The 22478-nt window shown below is 48.7% G+C and overlaps 1 protein-coding gene across 2 annotated transcripts in view; it reads left to right on the plus strand.

Moving 5' to 3' along the window:
• Positions 1 to 1546: 1546 nt before the first annotated feature.
• Positions 1547 to 22478, plus strand: part of LOC129701706 (tetraspanin-17) — a 61877-nt gene continuing 40945 nt past the window's right edge. The window contains exon 1 of one of the 2 annotated variants that reach the window (XM_055643075.1): positions 1547 to 1924. In XM_055643075.1, the coding sequence (XP_055499050.1) occupies positions 1844 to 1924 (81 nt within the window). In that variant the 5' untranslated portion in view covers positions 1547 to 1843. The remainder of the gene's footprint in view (positions 1925 to 22478) is intronic. The other variant, XM_055643074.1, reaches the window with a different exon arrangement.

Genomic DNA, 22478 nt, shown 5'->3' on the forward strand with positions numbered 1-22478 from the left:
TGTGAAAATGGCCATAACCTTTTAAATACTTGAGATATGAAAGTGAATTAGGTGTCAAATTAAACTTATTTTTATGCTTTATCTGATGGGATCAATTACAGGCTTGATTTTTTAAATCTCAAAATTTTGTAACATTGCTAATTCCTTCTCTCCAGAGACGCTACCTGTAGGTATGTTACAAAACCTACCTGAATCGTGTCTGAGAATCTGCCCCACCCCGTGTGTGTGATTTTGGCGCTGTTTAGAGGGGGCGGGTTTAAAACGCGATTTTTACTAGGCTGTTGCAATCGAAAATGTTCAGCCTAGTAAATCATTAACGAAAAATCGCTGAAAGACCCCCCTCGCAAAAGGTATTAGTTTTTATGGCCTTGTATAATAGTTATAGTAGTTTAAAAATGACTCTCTAAACCCGCGACCTCTCGCAGCCCCAGGGTTTTATAAAGCAAACAATTAAAGGTATGTACCTTATTTTTACATTAAAAGGGGCTTCTTAAGAACCCTGTATATAAAGTTTTCTATAGCGAGTAGCTCATTTTGGGCTCTTTATATCCCGCAGTATTTTTCTGGGCATTTGAGGGCACAAATCCACTGCAATGTGAACGTTCTAAACCAGCGTGTTCACAGGAACCCACTAGAAAGCCGATTTAAAATTGACTTTAATTTACAGCAATTGAACACTAAATTCCTTCCATTTGGCCTATAGATTAATGTAAATGAGATTTTAAAATCATGTTTTATTGTGAATTATTTATGAATATTATTTGGACACTTGGGCTATTTAAAAACGTTAATCATTTATTAAGAAATGGATAGATGTTTAGATCTAGTAATTGAAGTTTGAAATTTGCTACACTTGGGTAACTAACTAATTATATGCTTTAATTTCAGGTCATCCAAGTTAGATTATTTTATATTTGTTTCAGAATGGTTCAATCTACGATAACTGAAAATTTCATTCGGTTCTCTTAATTTTTAAGAAGGTTATGGCCTTTTGACTGTCCATGATTACAGCTTTTTTGTTATGTCCTTAGAAAATCAATAGGGAACAAGATGCTAATTTCCGAGTATGAAAATGGCCATAACTTTTTAAATACTTGAGATATGAAAGTGAATTAGGTGTCAAATTAAACTTATTTTTATGCTTTATCTGATGGGATCAATTACAGGCTTGATTTTTTAAATCTCAACATTTTGTAACATTGCTACTACCTGTCCCGCTGAGGTACTCCAGCATTTTGTGTCTATTTTTCGTTTAAATCTGCATCCGCTGTCCTTCCTACACAAATTTCCTGTAAGGATTTAATTCCATTGCATTCTGCCAGGTTCTTCATTGGAAATGTAATTGATATCTATACCAGACCGCATGAAGACTTTCTCCTGCGAATAACCCGCCTGCTGCAGCCGATCCCGGGTCAGAACCCCGGGGATCAAAGATCTTAGGGAGAGTTTGCCCCGCCCACCTAGCGGCGTCACTAGACATGTCAGTCACGACGGAACCGCCCCGCCCCTTCTCCTCTCTCTCTCCCCCCCATCCGCGCATGCGTGCAGGGCCCGGCCGGCGCATGCGCGGAGGCGTGGCAGAGGGTGCATGGGCACAGACGGTTGACGGTCGCCCGGCGGGCGTCGATGCCATGGAGCTGTGAGCTGTCGACCGGCTGTCGGACCGAGGGCAGCCCCGATGCACGATCGCTCGGTGCCCCTGCTGTGGGCGGGCGGGCCTCGGCGCCTGGCTCCTCTCGCTGGCCGTTGATCGCGAGTGAACCGGGCGGCCGCCGGGCTCCGGCTCCGTCGGGGTCTCCCTCCCCGACCGTCCGCTCCCACCGCCGCCGCCTTCCCGCTCACCATGTCCGGCAAACACTTCAAGGGCCCCGAAGTTAGTTGCTGCGTAAAGTACGTCCTGTTCGGCTTCAACATCATCTTCTGGGTGAGTTGAGGGAAGCCGGCGCCGGGTGTTGGTGCCCAGGGTGGCACCTAGGGTGCCTGATCGGACTCCCGGTCAGCATTAGGGAGAATGCACGATTATTTCCCACATCCAATATTAAACTGGCTGTGTGTAGCTGCTAGGTTTCTTTGTGCATCCTTATACAGAACAAAAGGTCGGGAGGTTGCCTTTTGTCCCGATCCGCAGCGCCGGGCGGAACAAAAACTTCCTCTGCAAACCGCTCCTCTTGCAACCTCAGAAACTTCGCCCTTTTGTCGCCGACGAAACGACGTGGAATGTTTTAAAACTGGGCACCTGCGAGGGTAAGGGGAGGTGGTGGGTGTCTTTGAGTTCCTGGAGTTTCAATGGTGAAGCGTGACAAAAGCCACAAGGAAATCTGGCCACTGTTTTGTAGAGTAGGAGACGCCGTTGTTACAATCGTGCTTCAGTTTGTACTGCAGTTTTCCCGTTTATCACAGTGCCACTCAGTAACTCTTTGCTGCTTTTGTTTGATTTGATGCGGAGAGCCAGCCGGTCGGAAAGGATGCCATTGTTTTCAATTTCATAACTTCTCTGGGGGGAAAAATCATGAGCCAACATTATTTCTCTTTCAAACAAAATCGTCCAATTGCGATCGGTGGTTGAAAAGCTTGGTACACCAAACTGTCCTGCTGCATCCTTTCTTGTTTACTGTTACAATGATTTGTAAAATAATATGGAAGTGGTGTGAAAGGTAGGTAGTGTAACGTTTTATTGGCCGAGTATAAAAAACGAGGTTAAGCTGGAGATGTGGAGCATAATAGGTCACAGCTGGAGTACTGTTTACGGTCTTGGCTACATTACATAAAGGGTGTAATTAATCTAGAGCAATGATGTTCGCTATTTCTCAAGTGGGGGCCACGTTGACAAAAAAATATTCAACGAGAGATCCACGGTAACAATAAACATTGATTATTGCTCTGTAATGTTAGATACGCTTATTGGCACACATTGTATGAATGCAGGACAGTAGGTACACATGACACTCCCACACAACCTGGCATCATGCCCAACATGCTCACACTGCTGAATCCCACACACTCCCTGTGGCTGAATCTTTTAACTTGGTTCCTTCCCCTTTACTTTGCACCCCATCATTTTAACCCTTACAACTTCTCATTTGCTGAGTACTCCCAGCCATTTTTTTGGCTACATTGTATGCAGGCTGGACCTTGCGTCTCTCCATGTTTTTACTTTTGAGCTGCACTTTGTGTTGATGAGAATTGCCACTGGCATGTGCACCTTACAAGGGATTGTTGCTGTGAGGAAAGATTAATGAATAGGCTACATTTTTACCCAAGGACAAGAGGAGGCTGAGGTCAGATTCGAGAGAGGACTATTTTTTCTTCCCTTGGCAGAAACTAGGATCACACATCTAAAATTATTGATGAGTTTTTCCATGAAGAATACTTGGGTCTTAGTTGAGTATTATAGGCAGAAACTTTTGATAGACTTAAACTTGAAGACAATAGATAAACTGCTGAAAAGTTAAATTTGGCAGGATTCAGCACATACATGATATGCCAAATGGCTTCATCTGTAAGTTTCTAAACTTCTACAGACCAGTCATGTGCATTTGCACAACTTGATGTTTTTAAGTACTCTGTCTATTTCTAAGGCTATCCTATCAAAGTGATGTGGTGGATGGAACCGCAGGCTTCTCTTTCATCCAACATCTTGTAATTATATTTCATCTTTAACATACTAAAACATCCTCAAAGTGGTGTTATGATACAGACCTGCATAAAGATATGTTGGGATAGATTGCTTAAATGTTTAGTCAGGGGAAGGCTTTAACAAGGTTTTTAACAGAGGGAAGAAAATTGAGTTTTTAGTGTAGCTGTTCTGAAGTTTGTGACCAGAACAGCTTAAGAAATGATAAGTAAAGGTGGTGCTCTTAACATTGTAGATATTCAAAACTGAAGGAGCTCTTATCTGGGTGGATTCTGGAAAAGGCGAAGGCTACAGATAGATATGAGGCAAATGAGAGTATTTAAATTGATACTTTGCTCAACTGGGTGTTGATTGTGGATGATCAGCCATGATCACATTGAATGGCGATGCTGGCTCGACGGGCTGAATGGCTACTCCTGCACCTATTGTCTATTGAATTAGACCAACCATATAAAGCTAACAAAGTCATGTTATGGTTTAAAGAGTTTTGGGTGAGCTTGAGTCTATTTGGAGCAAATATGCATGGGAGTGAGAGGTGGGGTTGGAAAAAGGACACCCCACCCATCAGCTAAAAATTTTCCAAGAATGACAGTTCTGAGCGTGATCTTCAGTTTTAATGTGTAATTACTGTAGTATTCCATTTTTAATGCAACCCCATGGAAACATTTCCATGTGTTTGTTTTATATTTTCCGGGGGGCATGAGCAGAAATCAGTGTTGAACTTGGATGGACTGAAACGCATCTAAAAGTTTAAAAAAATCAAATGTTAAAGGCTGATTAACAATACTTTGGATCAGGGTGCGGTCTTTGTTTTTAATTGCTGTAATTTGGTATTTAGTCTTGCCTATGCATTAACATCTGATTTAATCATTAAATTCGCCATTTCTGGCAAAAACGTCAACTTTGTAGTACAGAATAAACTGTTTAGATACACTAATTGAAATATTACACTGAAGTATTAATATTTCACATTAAGAAAGCATTGTTTTGTATAGAACGATCCGCTCTTATGTCTGAAAACAGAATCATCAGGATTACATGAGTTTAGACTGGAATCTTGAATGAAATGCAAAAAGTGCTGGAAGAACTCGGTAGTTCAGGCAGCTTCTGTGCTGGGAATGAATTAGTAGAATCTGGGGAGGGAACAGACGGGTGACGTTTCAGTCCGGAATCGGAATTATTACAATTTTTGAGGATTCATTTTTAATACTTTTTTTCTCTGAAGAAAATCATTTTCTGAACAATTTTGATGTAATTTCAGTTGCTTTATTTTTCATAATTACTTGGGGCAAGAGCAAGCAGATTATATAAATAGTTCAGCCTTCTGTGGAACATCTGTGTCATTGAAGGTCACAATCTGACATTCTCTTTCTCTCTCCTCAATTGGGTTTAGATCAGGCGATTGACTTGGCCACTCAAGAATTTACCACTTTTTAGCTTTGAAAAACTCTTTTGTTGCTTCAGCAGTATGTTTGGGATCATTGTCTTGCTGTAGAATGAACCGCTGGCCATTTGAGTCATTTGTTTGAACTTGAGCTGATACGATGTGTCTGTACACTTCAGAATTCATTATGTTACTACCATTAGCCGTAGTTTCATCAATGAACATAAGTGAGCCAGTACCTTCAGCAGCATACATGCCCAGGCCATAACACCCCCACCACCGTGTTTCACAGATGAGGTGATGTGCTTTGGATCTTGGGCAGTTCCTTCTCTCCTCCACACTTTATTATTGTCATCACTCTGATATAAGTTAATCTTCGTCTCACCTGTCCACAAGACCTATTTCCAGAACTGTGGTTGCTCTTTTAAATACTTCTTGGCAAACTGTAACCTTGCCATCCTATTTTTATGGCTAACCAGTGGTTTGCATCTTGTAGCGTAGCCTCTGTATTTCTGTTCATTAAGTCTTCTGCCGAGAGTGGTCATTGACAAATCCACACCTGACTCCTGAAGAGTGTTTCTGATCTGTTGGAGAGGTGTTTGGGGATTTTTCTTTATTATAGAGAGAATTCTTCTGTCATCAGCTGTGGAGGTCTTCCTTGGCCTGCCAGTCTCTTTGCAATTAGTAACCTCACCCATGCTCTCCTTCTTCTTAATGATTTTCCAAATTGATTTTGGTAAGCCTAAGGTTTGGCTGATGCCTCTAACAGTATTTTTCTTGTTTCTCAGTCTCATAATGGCTTTTTTTGAATTTCATTGCCACAACTTTTGGTCTTCATGTTGATAAACAGCAATAAAAGTTTCCAACGGTGATGGAAAGACTGGAGGAAAGAGAGCTCTAGGTGCTGAGAGCTCTCATACCTACATTATGAGGCAATTAAACACACCTGAGCAATTACAAACACCGATGAAGCCATGTCGCTCAAGCAGGGTGCCCTGAAATGTGATCGACTATGTATAAACGCAGCTGTAATTTCTACATGGTGAAACCAAAATGTATAAAAATACCCTTTAATATTTTATATCTGACAATGCGCACTTTAACCCTTTTTTTCTATTACAAATCTCAAATTGTGGAGTTCTTGGGCAAATAAATAAATGATGGGTCTTTGTCCCAAACATTATAGGGCAGCATCTCATGTTGACATGTCGTACCGATAAGCAAACCGATGCTGATCCAGGTACTTTCTGAGCAGAAGTTGATTCCTGCCGTAACCAACCTCTCGGAGTACTTTATTATGGTGAATGCAAGCACAACTAGATGGTATTCATGGAAGCACTGGTAAGGTAGAAGCCTTTTTGAACCTGATTCCTGGAAATAGCCTGTTCAGCAGAGTTCTGTGTCATCCCAATTCCAAAAGATTTTATAAATACTTTAGGGGGAAAAGGGTAACAAAGAGAGAATGGGACCTCTCGAATCAAAGCGGTCACCTCTGTGTGGAGCCACAGGAAATGGGCAAGGTCCTCAATGAGTATTTCTCCTCTGTATTTACCGATGAGAAAGACAGCAGGACAGAGGAACGTGGGGCAGTCAATGGAAGTGTCTTGATAGCAGTCAGTGTAACTGTCGAAGAAGTGCTAAAGGCACTAGTTGTACTAGCATTCACCATAATAAAGTACTCCGAGAGGTTGGTTATGGCAGGAATCAACTTCTGCTCAGAAAGTGCCTGGATCTGTATCGGTTTACTTATCGATACAACATGTCAACATGAGATGTTGCCTCCATAATGTTTGGGACAAAGCCCATCATTTATTTATTTGCCTCTGTACTCCACAATTTAAAGGTACTATATTGTATGAAGGTAGACAAAATCTCCAGGGCCTGATCAGATCTATCTGAGGACATTGCAGGAAACTAGAGAGGGAGTTGTGGGAGCCCTGGTCGAAATTTACGAGTTGTCCTTAAATACAGGAGAGGTGCTGAAAGATTGGAGGGTGGCAAATGTTGTGCCTCTATTCAAGAGGGGCTGCAGGGAAAATGCTGGGAACTAGAGGCAGCTGAGCTTAACATCATCACCAAGTATGCAGATGATACAATGATTGGCCTCATCAGAGATGAGTCGGCCTATAGGGAGGAGGTCCAGCTCCTAGCAGCATGGTGCGCTGACAACAACCTGGCCCTTAACTCCAAGAAGACCAAGGAGCTCATTGTAGACTTCAGAAAGTCTAGGGGCGGCACGCATACCCCCATCCACATCAACGGGATGGAGGTGGAACGTGTTTCCAGCTTCAGGTTCCTGGGGGGTCAACATCTCCGATGACCTCTCTTGGACCCACAATACCTCAACTCTGGTCAAGAAGGCTCACCAGCGTCTCTTCTTCCTGAGGATACTGAAGAAGGTCCATCTGTCTCCTCAGATTCTGGTGAACTTCTACCGCTGCACCATCGAGAGCATCCTTACCAACTGTATCACAGTATGGTATGGCAACTGCTCTGTCTCCGACCGGAAAGCACTGCAGAGGGTGGTGAAAATTGCCCAACGCATCACCGGTTCCTCGCTCCCCTCCATTGAGTCTGTCCAAAGCAAGCGTTGTCTGCGAAGGGCGCTCAGCATCACCAAGGACTGCTCTAACCCCAACCATGGACTGTTTACCCTACTACCATCCGGCAGATGCTACAGGTCTCTCCGTTGCCAGACCAGCAGGTCCAGGAACAGCTTCTTCCCTGCGGCTGTCAAACTACTCAACAATGTACCTCGGTGACTGCCAATCGCCCCCCCTCCCTGGACACTCCTCCCACAGGAAGAACACTATGACTGTATGCATGTAAATAGATTTATTTATTGAAATCATATTCTATGTCGCTCTTCCAGGGAGATGCTAACTGCATTTCGTTGTCTCTGTACTGTACACTGACAATGACAATTAAAGTTGAATCTGAATCTGTAGTTGGAAAGTTACTAGAGAGTATTCTGAGGGATAGGTTATTCAGGCATTTGGATGGGCAAGGTCTGATTAGGGATAGTCAGCATGGTTTTGTACGTGGGAGGTCGTGTCTCACAAATCTGATTGATTTTATTTTAAAGCTGTGACCAAAAAGGCTGATGAGGGCAGAGCTGCAGATGTGTGCATGGATTTCAGAAAGGCATTCAACAAGGTTCCGCATGGTAGGCTGCTTTGGAAGATTAGATCGCATGGAATCCAAGGAGAGATAGCTGAATGGAAAGCAAATTGGCTCCATGGAAGGAAGCAGAGGGTGATGGTGGAAGGTTGCTTCTCGGACTGGAGGCCTGTGACTAGTGGTGTGCGTCAGGGTTCGATGCTGGGCCTGTTACTGTTTGTCAACTATATCAATGATTTGGTTGAGAACATACAGGGCAAGGTTAGCAAGTTTGCTGATGACACAAAAGTGAGTGGTTTCGCAGATAGTGAAGATGGTTGTGAAAGATTGCAGCAGGATCTGGATCGATTGGCCAGGTAGGCGGAGGAACGGTTGATGGAATTTAATACAGAGAAGTTTGACATGTTGCATTTTGGGATGTCTAACTAAGGCAGGATCTATCAGTAAATGGTAGGCCTCTGGGGAGTGTTGTAGAGCAGAGGGATCTGGGAGCGAGATGCATGGTTCTCTGAAGGTCGAGTCGCAGATAGATAAGGTGAACAAAAAGGCTTTTGGCACATTGGCCTTCATCAGTCAGAGTATTATATAAATTGGGAGGTCGTGTTTATTTGCCGTCGTATGAGGTGTTGGTGTATTCCGCATTTAGAATATTGTGTTCAGTTCTGGGCACCGTGGTTTAGAAAGATATTGTCAAGCTTGAAAAGGTCCTGAAAAGATTTACAAGGATGTTGCCAGGACTAGAGGGTGTGAGCTATAGGGAGAGGTTCAGTAGGCTGGGTCTCTATTCCCTGGAGCGCAGGAGGATGAGGGGTGATCTTATAGAGGTGTACAAAATCATGAGAGGAATAGATTGGGTAGATGCACAGAGTCTCTTGAAGGGGAATCGAGGACCAGTGGAAACAAGTTCATGGTGAAGGGGAAAAGATTTAATAGGCATCCGAGGGGTAACATATGTATGGAACATGCAGCCAGAGGAGGTAGTTGAGGCTGGGCTATCCCTCGTTTAAGAGACAGTTAGACAGGAACATGGATAGGACAGGTTTGGAGGGATATGGAACAAGTGCAGGCAAGTGGACTAGTGCAGCTGGAACATTGTTGGTCGGTGTGGGCCAAAGGGCCTGTTTCCACACTTTATAACTCTATGACTCTTAACTGTTCGGGATGAATCTTGACAAATGCCTTTATTTCCTCCAAGATCTTGTTGGCAATAGACGTGCTCTCTAAGGGGATTGGTAATTATTTATTTCAACTTCCGCCATCATGGGTTGTGGCCCTGTGGAAGGGCATTTCTCACTGACACTAGGTCTAGGTGGTGGTTTGAAAGTTTGTTGGTGAACCATTCTGGCAGATCGCTTTGACAGTCTGCTCATGAAATCTCGCTGCAATGGATCCAATGTCTTTTTCCTGCAGGACTATGATGATTTTTTTTTTTTGCAAATCATCGTTGAACTGATGTTCTATTAGATAAACTGTTCTTTGACTTGAAATGATACAAGTGAAATGAATGTTTTAAGGCAAAAAGGCCAGACCCATTATTTGCCATAGTTGGGGATTCTCCTGTGTTCATTGCATGGAAATCATTTTAATTCTGTGTTAAAACTGTCTGAATTGAAGTTTGCAAATGAATGCTAATTTGATGTTCTGAAGTGAAGAAGAATAATAGTCCTCAAGTGTATAGGGACAGACTGACACATAATGGGCAGATATGTGACAGATTAAATTGTAGTTCAATTGGAATGCTTCCTGCGACTGGGTAGGATGACAGGCATCATAAACTAGAGGGCATAATTCTAAAAAGATGCAAGTCAGAGAACGCTAAGGATATCGTTACATTGGAGTCACCAGAATATGATTATTATGTCCAATTCAAGTCGCCGCTTCTTAGGGAATTTAGAAGATGTTCAGAAGGGTACAGAACTGATTCGCTTAAATTATTCCAGATATGAAAGTACTGTGGAAGCTGATGGTTGTGCTTGGAACAGAGAAGGTACTGAGGGAATATGACAGAGATATTTAGAACTATGAACACCACAGCCATGAACAATAGAACATTTTTTTTAAACATCGCCGGAAATCTTAAAAAATAATAAATGTCAGAAATATGATCCCCTTTCCCCAGAATTGACACCTCTCTCGTGTGATTGTTTTCCTATAACACAATGTTCCTAGGGAATGGAACTATTGCATTACAGCACGGCTATTGTCTGGGCCGCCGAGTCTCCGCTGTTCCTCATCCGCCGGCACGGTCGGCCGCCTGCACATATGCACCGCCACGGCTAGCACATCCTCGGCAGCCCTGCACATGCGCACTGCCACGGCCTGCACATCCTCCCCCTGCACATGCGCACTGCCATGGCCACTGGTCGGCGCCGAGTACTTTCTCACTTTGCATTGTGGGAGATCTGGCCACCATTGCTGTCCGCTCGCCGCGACCGCTGAAGCCCAACGCAGGATTACTCTCTGGAGCTGGAGTAACTCCCTGGAGTAATTCTTGTTTCTTGGTTTCCTGGTCCTCCAAAAATATTCCAAATGGAATTGAAACTGGAGGTGGAGGAGGGTGAACTTAAATAAAAAAGGGTTCGTGGGGAAAAAAGAGCTACCCTAAATTTCCCACCACTGGCTTCCAAACCAGGGCATCGGTGATGTCCTCATTTTTAGGGAACGGGGGAGGGGTTCCCTTCTTCCACTATAGATGAGGTTCTCACCTGTAACTCTGATCTCACTCCCCCCCCCCCCCACGTAACAAGGGCAGAGTCCCCCGTGTCCTCACCTTCCTCCCTACCAGCCGTTGCATACAAAAGATAATCCTCCGACATTTTCGCCACCTCCAACGGGATTCCACCACTGGCCACATCTTCCCTCTCTTCCCCTTTCGGCTTTCTGCAGAGACCGCTCCCTCTAACTCCCTGGTCAATTCATCCCTTCCCACCCCCTCTCCTGGCACTTTCCCTTGCAACCGCAGGAAATGTGACACATGTCGCTTTACCTCCCCTCTTAACTCCATCCAAAGACCCAAGCAGTCGTTCCAAGTGTGGCAGAGGTTCACCTGCATCTCCTCCAACCTCATCTATTGCATCCGCTGCTCTAGGTGTCAGCTGCTCTACATTGGTGAGACCAAGCGTATGCTTAGCGATCGCTTCGCAAAACACCTCCGCTCGGTTCGCAATAACCGACCAGATCTCCCGGTGGCTCAGCACTTCACCTCCCCCTCCCATTCCGAATCTGACCTTTCTGTCCTGTACCTCCATGGCCAGAGTGAGGCCCACTGTAAATTGAAGGAACAGCACTTCATATTTTGCTTCGGATGTTTACATACCAGCGGTATTAACATTGACTTCACCAATTTCAGGTAGTCCTTGCTTTCTCCCTCTTCCCCTTCCCAGCTCTCCCACAGTCCACTGTCTCCTCCTCTTCCTTTTTTCTTCATGCACCCCCCCTCCCCACATCAGTCTGAAGAAGGATTTCGATTTGAAATGTCGCCTATTTCCTTCGATCCATAGATGCTGCCTCACCCACTGAGTTTCTCCAGCATTTTGTGTCTACCTTAAATTTAATTCTGTCTGGTTGGGTAACTATGGTAGGGTGAAGACTATTCCATGCTTTAATTGTGCGGGGGAACTCCATGGAGCAGCCAGCGTCTCTGGATAGAAGAAATTGGGTGACGTTTCGGGTAGAGACCCTTCTTTAGACTCTCTGGTTTTAGTGATTTTAGTTTAAAAAATACAGCGGGGAAACAGGCCCTTCAGCCTACTGAGTCCACGCCGATCACCCGTACACTAGTTGTTTCCCACACATTAGCGACATGGGTCATGACTTTTTTGTGTGTTGGAAAACAAAATATAGTGGCACGGCTGATAGACTTGCTGCCTCACACGCCAGAGATCTGTGTTCAATCCTGTCCTCTGGCACTGTCTGTGTTAAATTTGCACATTCTCCCTGCAAGCATCTGGGTTTCCTCCCACATCCCAAAGACGCATTGGCTTTGTGGGTTAACTTGTCCCTGTAAAATTGCTCCTAATATGTAGGGAGTGGGTGAGGAAAGTGGGATAACAGAACGTGTGAATGGGTCATAGACAAATAAGCTAGAGAAAATCAGCGGGTGAGGCAGCATCAATGGAATAGGCGATGTTTTGGGTCGAGAACCTTCTTCAGCAGGCTGGATTTAGATGAAGAGAGGCCTAAGCTATTTCACTTGTGAGCCCCCACCCCCACAACTAGAAGACCATGAATACTCGACAGTGACAGTGTGACACTTTTGGACCCTACTGTATGTTGCCATTAAACAGTTGGTTTCAAAATACATATTGGATTCACCGCAGAGCAGGTGATGCTTTACCTGGATCGCCGTTTGAAGCTCTGGAGTGTTGGTCCTGCTGCTTCAACATCATGGAGCTGTGGTTTGCGGAGCTACAGCCTCGGGCCGCGCTGATTTCAATATCGCGGAGCCCTGGGATCCCTTTGCCGAGGGCCGCCAGCGTGAATCTCCACCCAGCTCAGCATGTGGACTTCGGGAGCCGCGGTCTCCGTTAGGAAGTAGCCGATTCGGAAGTACAAGCCGCTGAGAATGTTCTCCCATTCCGACGTCGGATGGTGACCCCGAAATTTAATTGTACCAATGGCCATGTGGGGGGGGCCATTGGAGACAGGAAAAGGGATCATCAATGGGGGCGAAGACTCCTTCCCATGGAAGAATGGTGTGAGGCGGAGGCGACGGAAGAAGAGCTCCAAATCGCGGTGATTTGGAGCTCTTTGAGGTGGGGATGGATGGGGACAAAGGTGAGCTCAGGGCCGGCCTTAAGCCGATTGGACCAATTGCTCCCAATTCGGCCCCGCGGGAAAGGGTGCCCCGCGCCATAGTAATCTACTCTCAGCTCGGGTAGATGTAGAGGTGGAGGGGGGAAGAGAGGGGCGGAGAGAGAGTAGAGGGGTGGAGGAGGAAGAAAGGGGTAGACGGGGAGGGGGTGTGAGGAGGAATGGAGAGGGGGCGATGCGTCGTTCCCACACGATCCCGGGGCAGCGCTCCCGCCCCTCCAGTCTCCGTGCTTCATGCACACAGCCCCGGCACCACTCCTCTCTCTCCCCGGGGAGACGCAGTGAACAATACACGAAGGGCCGGGCTGAGGGTTGGAGCAACGTTTACAAACCTCGGCCTCACACCCGTCTGCTCGGACCCTGGCATCTGCTCCTGCCGCCGGCCCTCTCCCTCCGTTCTCTTCTTCCCTCCCTCCTTCCTCTACTTCCCTCCCTCCCTCCTGTCCTTCCTCCCTTCTCTTCCTCCCTCCCTTCTCTCCCTCCCTCCCACACACACATCACGCACAGACAACTAACACACAGTTAGGATGGGGTAGAAGCCCAAATGGTAGGATGGGGCAGAAGCCCAAAATTTAATGCCTGGACTGGTTTTTCACCAATGGTTATTGGTTTTCCAGGATCTATTTAATTAAATTACTCTTTTTCATTTCACAGTCACTAAAACAAGTGGTATTGTCACTATGTACTTTTCAGAGGTGATCTACACATTTTGTTTGTTACTTGTAGGCTTACATGTATGCAATTTTATATTAAAACTAGACCAAGTGCAGACCCGTTGGGTCTGTTCCCCCCAACGTATGGTTGTGGGGGGGAGGAGGCAGCATGCAGCGTTACACACACTAACTACCCCCCTCCCGCACTCACGCTAATGGAGGGGGAGAGAGAGAGAGGAGAGAGAGGGGGGGGGGGGGGGGGGGGGGAGAGAGAGGGGGGGGGGGAGGGAGAGAGAGGGGGGGGAGAGAGAGGAGGGGGGGCAGTGGGGAGGAGAGGGAGGGGGGGGGAAGAGGAGAGGGAGAAGAGAGGAGAGGGAGAAGAGAGGAGGGGGGGGGGGAGGTAGTGCTTTTTTACCTCTAACCATATTTTCATTTTCAAACCAAATTAAGGGTACTCACAGTGCTGTAGCCATTTGTCAGTGTCATTCAAAGCTCTGATTGAGGCACACCACTTGCAGAGACTGATTGAGGCACACCACTTCCTGGTTTTATAGTAGCTCCCCCTCCCTCCAGCAGGGGCAGCAGAGAGAATGGGGAATGTTGTAAAAACATTAATATCTCTGTCAATTTTCATCGACGGGAAAAATCCTCGGCACACACGCGGCGGAGGGGGGCTCTGAGCGAGGTGGCCAAAAATGACGGCCGTAGGTGGCGGCGTTCTCTTGGAAACCGCAGCACAGAAAGCCAAAACCGGTCAAGAACAGAGTTTTAGTAATATAGATGGAGCTTAGATCTGTTTGGTCCATTAAGTCGCAGGCACTTTTTAAGCGCACATTTTGATTACTTTCTATTCTACCATAGAGATATAAAGTCTATAATAGACCTTATTTGTATTTTATGATTCTACAGACCTTGGCTGGGAACCTGGGGCTCAGTGAAGTGAGTAGGCCCCCTTAGATCTCGAGGCCCTAAGTTTAAGCTTGTCTAGTTTATACGTAAATCCGGCCCTGTTCTTCATACTGATGTCGGGGGTGGGGCGGGAAAAAGAAAGAAAGAGGTGGAGACAGTAGGCTGTGTGACAGCTGGGAATGGGGAGGGGAAGGAGGGAGAAAGCAAGGACTAAATGACTAAGTTAAGTGAGAGCCCTGTTATAGCAGTACTATCTGTGGTTGGAAGTCGAGCAGCAGGTATAGACAGATAAATAAGGGGTGTGTGGTGGTGGGGTCTCAAAAAGAGGCACGAAGTCCAGTGTTTGAGAAGCACCTTTATTTTATTCCTCCCGGTTGAAGGGAAGACGAAACCAGAGGAAGATGGCACCCAAACCCTGCCTTTTAAACCCTCCGGCTGAGGGCCGCCTCCGGACTGCACCACTCCTGTGCCGAGGGGTTCGGCAGTATAATGGCATGACCCTTAGGAGCTGCCACAGGACCCCCCCCCCCCAGAACCAGAGGCACAAAACGCACCGGCGGGCGCACGACCCGGCCGGCCCGCATGCGGAAGTCAGCAGATCCCGGGGCTTGTGGGGGCGTAGGTGGAGGGACAGGTCGAGGGACCGGCGGGAGAACAGGTGGAGTGACAGGTGGAGGGAGTCGTGAGGGGGGCGCCCTCGGGGCCAAGGTTGGGCAACCAGCTGGTCAATGTCCAGGTGCGCCGGCTTTAAACGGTCAATCGACACGGCCTCTGGCCGGCCCACCATGTCCAGGACAAAAGTCGACTGCCCGTGTTCCAGCACCCGGAACGGGCCCTCGTACGGCCTCTGGAGTGGCGTCCGGTGGACATCACGGCGCAGGAAGACGTATGGGCAGTCCGTGAGGGCCAATGGCATGTGTGGGCGAAATGTCCCATGGCGGGACGTCGGGACGGGTGCGAGCCTGCCAACTCGCTCGCGAAGGCGTGGAAGGGTGGAGGAGGGCGTTTCCTGCTGCTCCGGCGCCGACGGCACGAACTGCCCGGGCACTGTGAGTGGCGACCCGTACACCAGCTCCGCCGATGATGAGGCCAAGTACTCTTTGGGAGCGGTCCGGATGCCCAGCATGACCCACGGCAACTCGTCCATCCAGTCCGGGCCGGAGAGTCGTGCCTTCAATGCCGCCTTCAGCTGCCGGTGGAACCTCTCCACCAGACCGTTAGCTTGCGGGTGGTAAGCCGTGGTGTGCAGCTGCACCCCCAGCAAGCGAGCCATGGCTGACCACAGCTCGGAGGTGAACTGTGGCCCCCGGTCGGAGGAGATGTGCGCCGGCACCCCGAAGCGAGCAATCCAGTGCGCGGACAACGCACGAGCACACGTAACCGTTGAGGTGTCAGCCAACGGAATGGCCTCCGGCCACCGCGTGAAGCGGTCCACCATGGTCAAAAGGTGGGTGATGCCCCGGGACGGTGGAAGGGGCCCCACAATGTCCACGTGGAGATGGTCGAACCGCCGGTGAGGTAGACCAAACTCCTGGAGAGGTGCGCGGACATGGCGCTGGATTTTTACCGTCTGGCACGGGATGCAGGTGCGAGCCCAATGGGCAACCTGCTTGCGCAGACCGTGCCACATGAAACGAGCTGCCACCAGTGCCGTTGTCGCCCGGATTGATGGGTGAGCCAGTCCGTGGATCACCTCGAACACTCTCCGGCGCCAGGTGGCAGGGACGATGGGGCACGGCTGACCGGACGACACATCGCACAGGATTGTCACTCCCCCAGGACCGAGAGGGACATCCTCAAGGCGGAGGCCGGAGATGGCAGTCCGGTAGGCGGGCACCTCGTCGGCCGTGAGCTGTGCCGCCGCCAGAGCAGAATAGTCCATTCCGGGCGCCACCTCGAACACGGCGTTTATAGCAGGGCGGGACAATGCGTCGACGTAGCGGATGGCTGTGGTGTATTCGGAGATATAAGCCAATTGCCGCTGCTAACGTGCGGACCAGGGGTCGGAAACCTTCTGCAGTGCGAAAGTGAGCGGCTTATGGTCGGTGTAGGCAGTGAACGGGCGGCCCTCCAGGAAGTAACGAAAATGGCGCACAGCCAGGTACAGAGCCAGGAGCTCACGATCGAAAGCGCTGTACTTGGACTGCGCACGGTTGAGGTGCCGACTGAAGAAGGCCAGAGGCCGCCAAACTCCGCCCGTCAGCTGCTCCAGCACAGCACCAACCGCCGACTCCGAGGCGTCCACAGTGAGAGCAGTCGGGGCATCTTCCCGCGGGTGCACCAGCAGTACGGCCCGAGCAAGGGCCTCCTTCGCGCCGTTGAAAGCTGCCTCCGCCTCGTGGGTCCACTCAACGCTCTTCTGCTGCCCACCCGCCAGAAGTTGATACAGGGGCCGCATGATGTGGGCCGCGGATGGCACGAAACGATGGTAGAATGCCACCACGCCGACAAATTCCTGCAGGCCACGCACCGTGCGTGGGCGGGGAAACCGACGGATGGCGTCAACCCTGTCAGGCAGGGAATCCGCGCCTTGCGCAGTCACGCGGTGGCCGAGAATGTCAATTTCGTTGACCCCAAAACGGCACTTGTCCAGGTTGATGGCCAAACCATGCTCGCTGAGCCGCTGAAAGAGCTGTCGAAGGTGAGTGCAGTGTTCCTGCTGCGAGCGGCTGGTCACCAGGATGTCGTCCAGGTACACGAACACGAATTCGAGGTCACGACAAACTCCGTCCATGAGGCGCTGAAAGGCCTGTGCAGCGTTTTTGAGGCCGAACGGCATCCGAGTAAACTCGTAAAGACCGAATGGCGTGATGATAGCCGTCTTGGGTACGTCATCCGGGTGAACCGGGATCTGGTTATAACCCCGTACCAGATCCACTTTTGAAAAAATTGTGGCCCCAGCCAAATGGGCCGTGAAGTCCTGGATGTGGGGTACGGGGTATCGATCCGCTGTTGTTGCAGCGTTCAGCCGTCGGTAATCCCCACAAGGTCGCCAGCCCCCGCTTGATTTAGGGACCATGTGGAGTGGGGACGCCCAAGGGCTGCTCGAAGGGCGGACGATCCCCAAGGCCTCCATCGTGCGGAATTCCCGCCGTGTCAGACGCAGTTTATCTAGTGGCAGTCGTCGTGCTCGTGCATGGAGTGGTGGGCCGGTAGTCGGGATATAATGCACCACTCCATGGCTGGGGGTTGCTGAATGAAACTGCGGAGTGAGAATGTCCGGGAACGCAGCCAAGATCCGTGCGAATTGGGAGTCCATGGACGCCAGTGGCCGTCCCACCGGTTGATCCAAGTGCAACGTGATCGGCTCCATTGTAGTGGCGTTGACCAAAAGGTGACGCCCGACGTCCACCATGAGGGAATGCGCCCGGAGAAAATCGGCCCCGAGCAATGGTTGGGAGACGTCGGCAATGGTGAAGTTCCATGAGAAATGGCAGGAGCCGAGCACGATGGGAACCATGCGCAGTCCATATGTGCGGATGGGGCTGCCGTTCGCCGCGGTGAGGACGGGCCCCCGCTTACCGGAACGAATGTCGGTCAGCGAAGGGGGCAGGACGCTGAGCTCCGCTCCTGTATCCACGAGGAAGCGGGTCCCGGAGCGCCGATCCCAGGCGAAAAGGCGGTGAATTTGGCCGGCCACCGTGGGGACTATTGGCAGCCGGCCCAGGCGTTTCCCGGGAACGTGCATGGCTGGTGGCATTGTCGTGCTGCAGCACCCCAGCGCTGATGGAAATAGCACCAGCTCCTTGTGTTGGTGCTATTTGGAGCTTGCCTGCCCCTGCTGGTGGTGCCTGCAGCTTGCTGGCGCTGGACTGCAGGTGCAGTACCCCTCACTGCCGCTGGGGGTGATCGTGCGGGCCGTCCGGCTGGAGCTGTCACTCCTTCCACAGCTCCCCCGCCCCACCGGAGGAAATCGGGAGCTGCTGGGGTGACGTCATCGGCGTGCCTGCCGACGGCCAGCGCGTTGACGTCATCAGGGCGCGTCGACCTCAGCGCGACCCCGTCTCTGCTGACGCCCAGCGCGCTGACGTCATCAGGGCGCGCCATCCACAAGGCGTCGGCGCGCCTCCCGAGGGCCCGAAGGTTGGCAAACGAGACGTCGGTGAGCTGCAACCGAATGTAGGCCGGCAGCAGATGCAGGTAGGTGTACTCGGCACGTCTAGTAACGCCACCATCTCCTTTAGGAGGGTAGATGGCCGCCGGTCGCCCAGGCCCCCCATATGCAGGATCCTACCTGCCCGCTCCATCCTACTCAGTCCGTAAATTTGGAGCAGGAGCTCTTTCAGGCCGATATATTTATTATTGTCCGGGGGGGCTGCGAGGAAGTCCGTTACTTCTTCAACCGCATCCTGGTCGAGGGCTCCCACCAGGTAATAGAAGCGGGTGGCATCGACCGTGATGCCCCGCAGGTTGAACTGGGCCTCCGTCTGCTGGAACCAGATGAGCGGCCGGGTGGTCCAGAAGTTGGGCAGCTTAACGGCGACTGCGTCTAGAGCCCGGGCTGGGCTGGCGTGTGAGGTGGTAGGGCTTTGTCGTGTCTCCATCATGACGCCAATGGAGCGTCGGGGTCACCAATGTGGTGCGTGGGTCTCAAAAGGAGGCACGAAGTCCAGTGTTTGAGAAGCACCTTTATTTTATTCCTCCCGGTTGAAAGGAAGACAAAACCTGAAGAAGATGGCACCCAAACCCTGCCTTTTAAACCCTCCGGCTGAGGGCCACCTCCAGACTGCACCACTCCTGTGCCGAGGGGTTCGGCAGTATAATGGCACGACCCTTAGGAGCCGCCACAGGTGTTACATTTCCTGCTGTTTTATGAGCAGGAACAGGAATGTTTGGTATAGCTCAAAGAATGGATTAGCGAGTTACAAAGGAAACAATCTTTTCCGAATGTTGAAAGGAGAGTTGGTGTGTCTGATGATGCAAGTTCTTTAATGGAGATGAAAAATCGGAAAATAGGGTGTATTTAATGTGGGGTTTCGCGAGATGGAATGTGAGAACAAATGACACGGGGAACCATTCCTTAGTCTGGCTGGTAGGAGATATAGTGAAAAGGCAGGTGTAGGAAATATAGAGAGGTAGTTGAAAACCTTATCAATTATGAAGGGGTGGAAGGTGGACCCGTTTATGGACAATTCTTCATGCGGTCTGGTATAGAAAATCAATGACAACAAATACATTTGAAATAAAGAATGTGGGAGAATGGAATCCTCACAGGACATACGTTTAGATTATGGCCCGCGTGAACATAGGAGCTGGATCGAAATTTAAATCTTATGTAACAGAGGTTTTGTTACCTATACAGGTGCATGAACAACATCAAATAATTATCTATGTACTGGAGAAACACTTGAGGAAAAAGTCCTGCATCAAACTGAAACAAGGGATGTTCTATATGTTCCACAAAGAAACGGGCTCAGCTCTTTGAGAGTTCCCATAGCTGTATATTTTGGAAAATTGAATAGGTGGAGACATTCAGTGTTAGAAAGCATTCAGTCAGGTGAATAAGTGTGGTGCTGGAGGGGAATTGATTGAGCCTCTGTACAAGGAAAGCATAAACGACTGTCTGGGCAGCATGGTGACATAGCGGTAGAGTTGCTGCCGTATGGGCCTGTCCCACTTAGACGATTTTTCAGGCGACTGCCGACAACTGTCAAGCCGTAGCCGGTTGCTGAAAGCCCGGCGACTGGAACGGCGACTGTCCGAGTGGAACACATACGCAGAACTGCCAAGTAGTACGGATTTTCCGTATTTTGTACGGAAATGCGATAAGAATACGGATGTACGGATTTGCTTTGTAAAATACTGATTTTTTTTTAAATCGGCCGACTTCCTGTTTCATCTTGGTGCTTAAAAAATGCAAGGATATAAAAAGTCGTACTATAACTCTAAAAGTTACAAGCAGATTAAATCTATTGGTATTTTAAATTTCAATTATGATATTTCTGGATGATTATTTTTCAAAGTTTTGATCTGCCTGTCCCGCTACAGGTTTATCTTATAGAAATGTACACAATTCTTATGGGGTTGGACAGGCTAGATGCAAGAAAATTGTTCCCGATGTTGGGGAAGTCCAGAACAAGGAGTCACAGTTTAAGAATAAGGGGGAAGTCTTTTAGGACCGAGATGAGATTTTTTTTTTTTCCACACAGAGTGGTGAATCTGTGGAATTCTCTGCCACAGAAAGTAGTTGAGGCCAGTTCATTGGCTATATTTAAGAGGGAGTTAGATGTGGCCCTTGTGGCTAAAGGGATCAGGGGGTATGGAGAGAAGGCAGGTACAGGATACTGAGTTGGATGATCAGCCATGATCATATTGAATGGTGGTGCAGGCTCAAAGGGCCGAATGGCCTACTCCTGCACCTATTTCCTATGTTTCTATGTTTAAACAGCTCTGTCAGTTTAGCACGTGGGAATTTCAACGGACAAAGCTATGGGTTCTAATTATAGCGCCACCAGCTGAAGCACTATTGCCTTTACACATAGCGCTATGGCCACAGCGCCATGGGTCACAGACTGGGGAGGGAGAAGGTGAGAGGGTGGGAATAAGAGGGAGGGAGGAAAAAAAGGAAGGAGGGGGAGGAAGGGAGGGAGGGAAATGGAGAGGGAGTGGGAGAGGGAGGGAGGAAAAGAGGAAGGAGGGAGAGAGAGCAAGGGAGGGAGAGGGAGGCTTCCAAAAAGGCTTCTACAACATCATCTGGTGCTAAAAGCAGGAAGCAGCCGTTCTAACAGCAGTATACAAAGGGATGGCAATGAATGCACTGCACGGCTCTCGCTTATCTTTTTTTCCCTGTTGCCAGCCGGGCAACCTAGGCAGCTTTTTAGGTTGCCAAATGACAGTTTAGGTGGTCATTTAAGACGGCTTGCAATAATGTGCTCCGACGAAGAGTGTAGTTACCAGTCAGAAGCATTCACATATTATTTCTGCTTCAAATAAAGTGACAAACTAAACATATTCTCCAATCAAGATATGATATATACCACAATGACATGCAGCAAAATTGCAATACAGTATCTCATCTCTGTTTACACGTTGCAATGAATGCAATTTCTATTATTTCTTTCCACTTCCAAACAAAATTCTGGTTGGATTATTCAGCGTGTGATCAACCTCGGTGAGACCAGGAGCAGGCTTGGCAATCGCTTCGCACAACTACCAACACTCAGTTCACAATAACCAACCTGATCTCCCAGTGGCTCAGCACTTCAACTTCCCCTCCCATTTTGAATCCGACCTTTCTGTCCTGGGCCTCCTCCATGGCCAGAGTGAGGCCCACAGCAAATTGGAGGAACAGCACCTCATATTTCACTTGGGTAGTTTACACCCCAGCGGTATGAACATTGGTTTCTCCAATTTCAGGTAGTTCTTGCTTTCTCCTTCCTTCCATTCCCAGCTCTCCCACAGCCTACTATCTCTGCCTCTTCGTTTCTTTTTCCCGACCCCCTCCCGACATCAGTCTGAAGAAGGGTCTCGACCCGAAACATCGCCTATTTCCTTCGCTCCATAGATGCTGCCTCACCTGCTGAGTTTCTCCAGCATTTTTGTCTACCCATTCACACAAGTTCTATTATCCCACTTTCCTCAAATACTCCCTACACATTAAGGGCAATTTTACAGGGACAAGTTAACCTACAAAGCCAATGCGTCTTTGGGATGTGGGAGGAAACCTACATACTTGCAGGGAGAATGTGCAAATTCAACATAGACAGTGCCCGAGGAAAGGATCGAACACAGATCTCTGGCATGTGAGGCAGCAAGTCCACCAGCTGTGCCACTATATTTTATTTTCCAACACACAAAAAGTTATACGTTGATAACTTTGGTTACTAAAAAAAAACTATCCATTTTCAGTCTTAATCTCTAAGCGATGCAAAGTCCCCCTTTACAGCTACTGTATGTTTTAATTCAGTTCAAGTCTATGGGGCAGTGCATTGGCCATAAAGTTGCTGCATAAATTTGCCAGAGACCC

Source organism: Leucoraja erinacea, chromosome 11, assembly GCF_028641065.1.
Source record: "Leucoraja erinacea ecotype New England chromosome 11, Leri_hhj_1, whole genome shotgun sequence".
NCBI lineage: Eukaryota > Metazoa > Chordata > Chondrichthyes > Rajiformes > Rajidae > Leucoraja > Leucoraja erinaceus.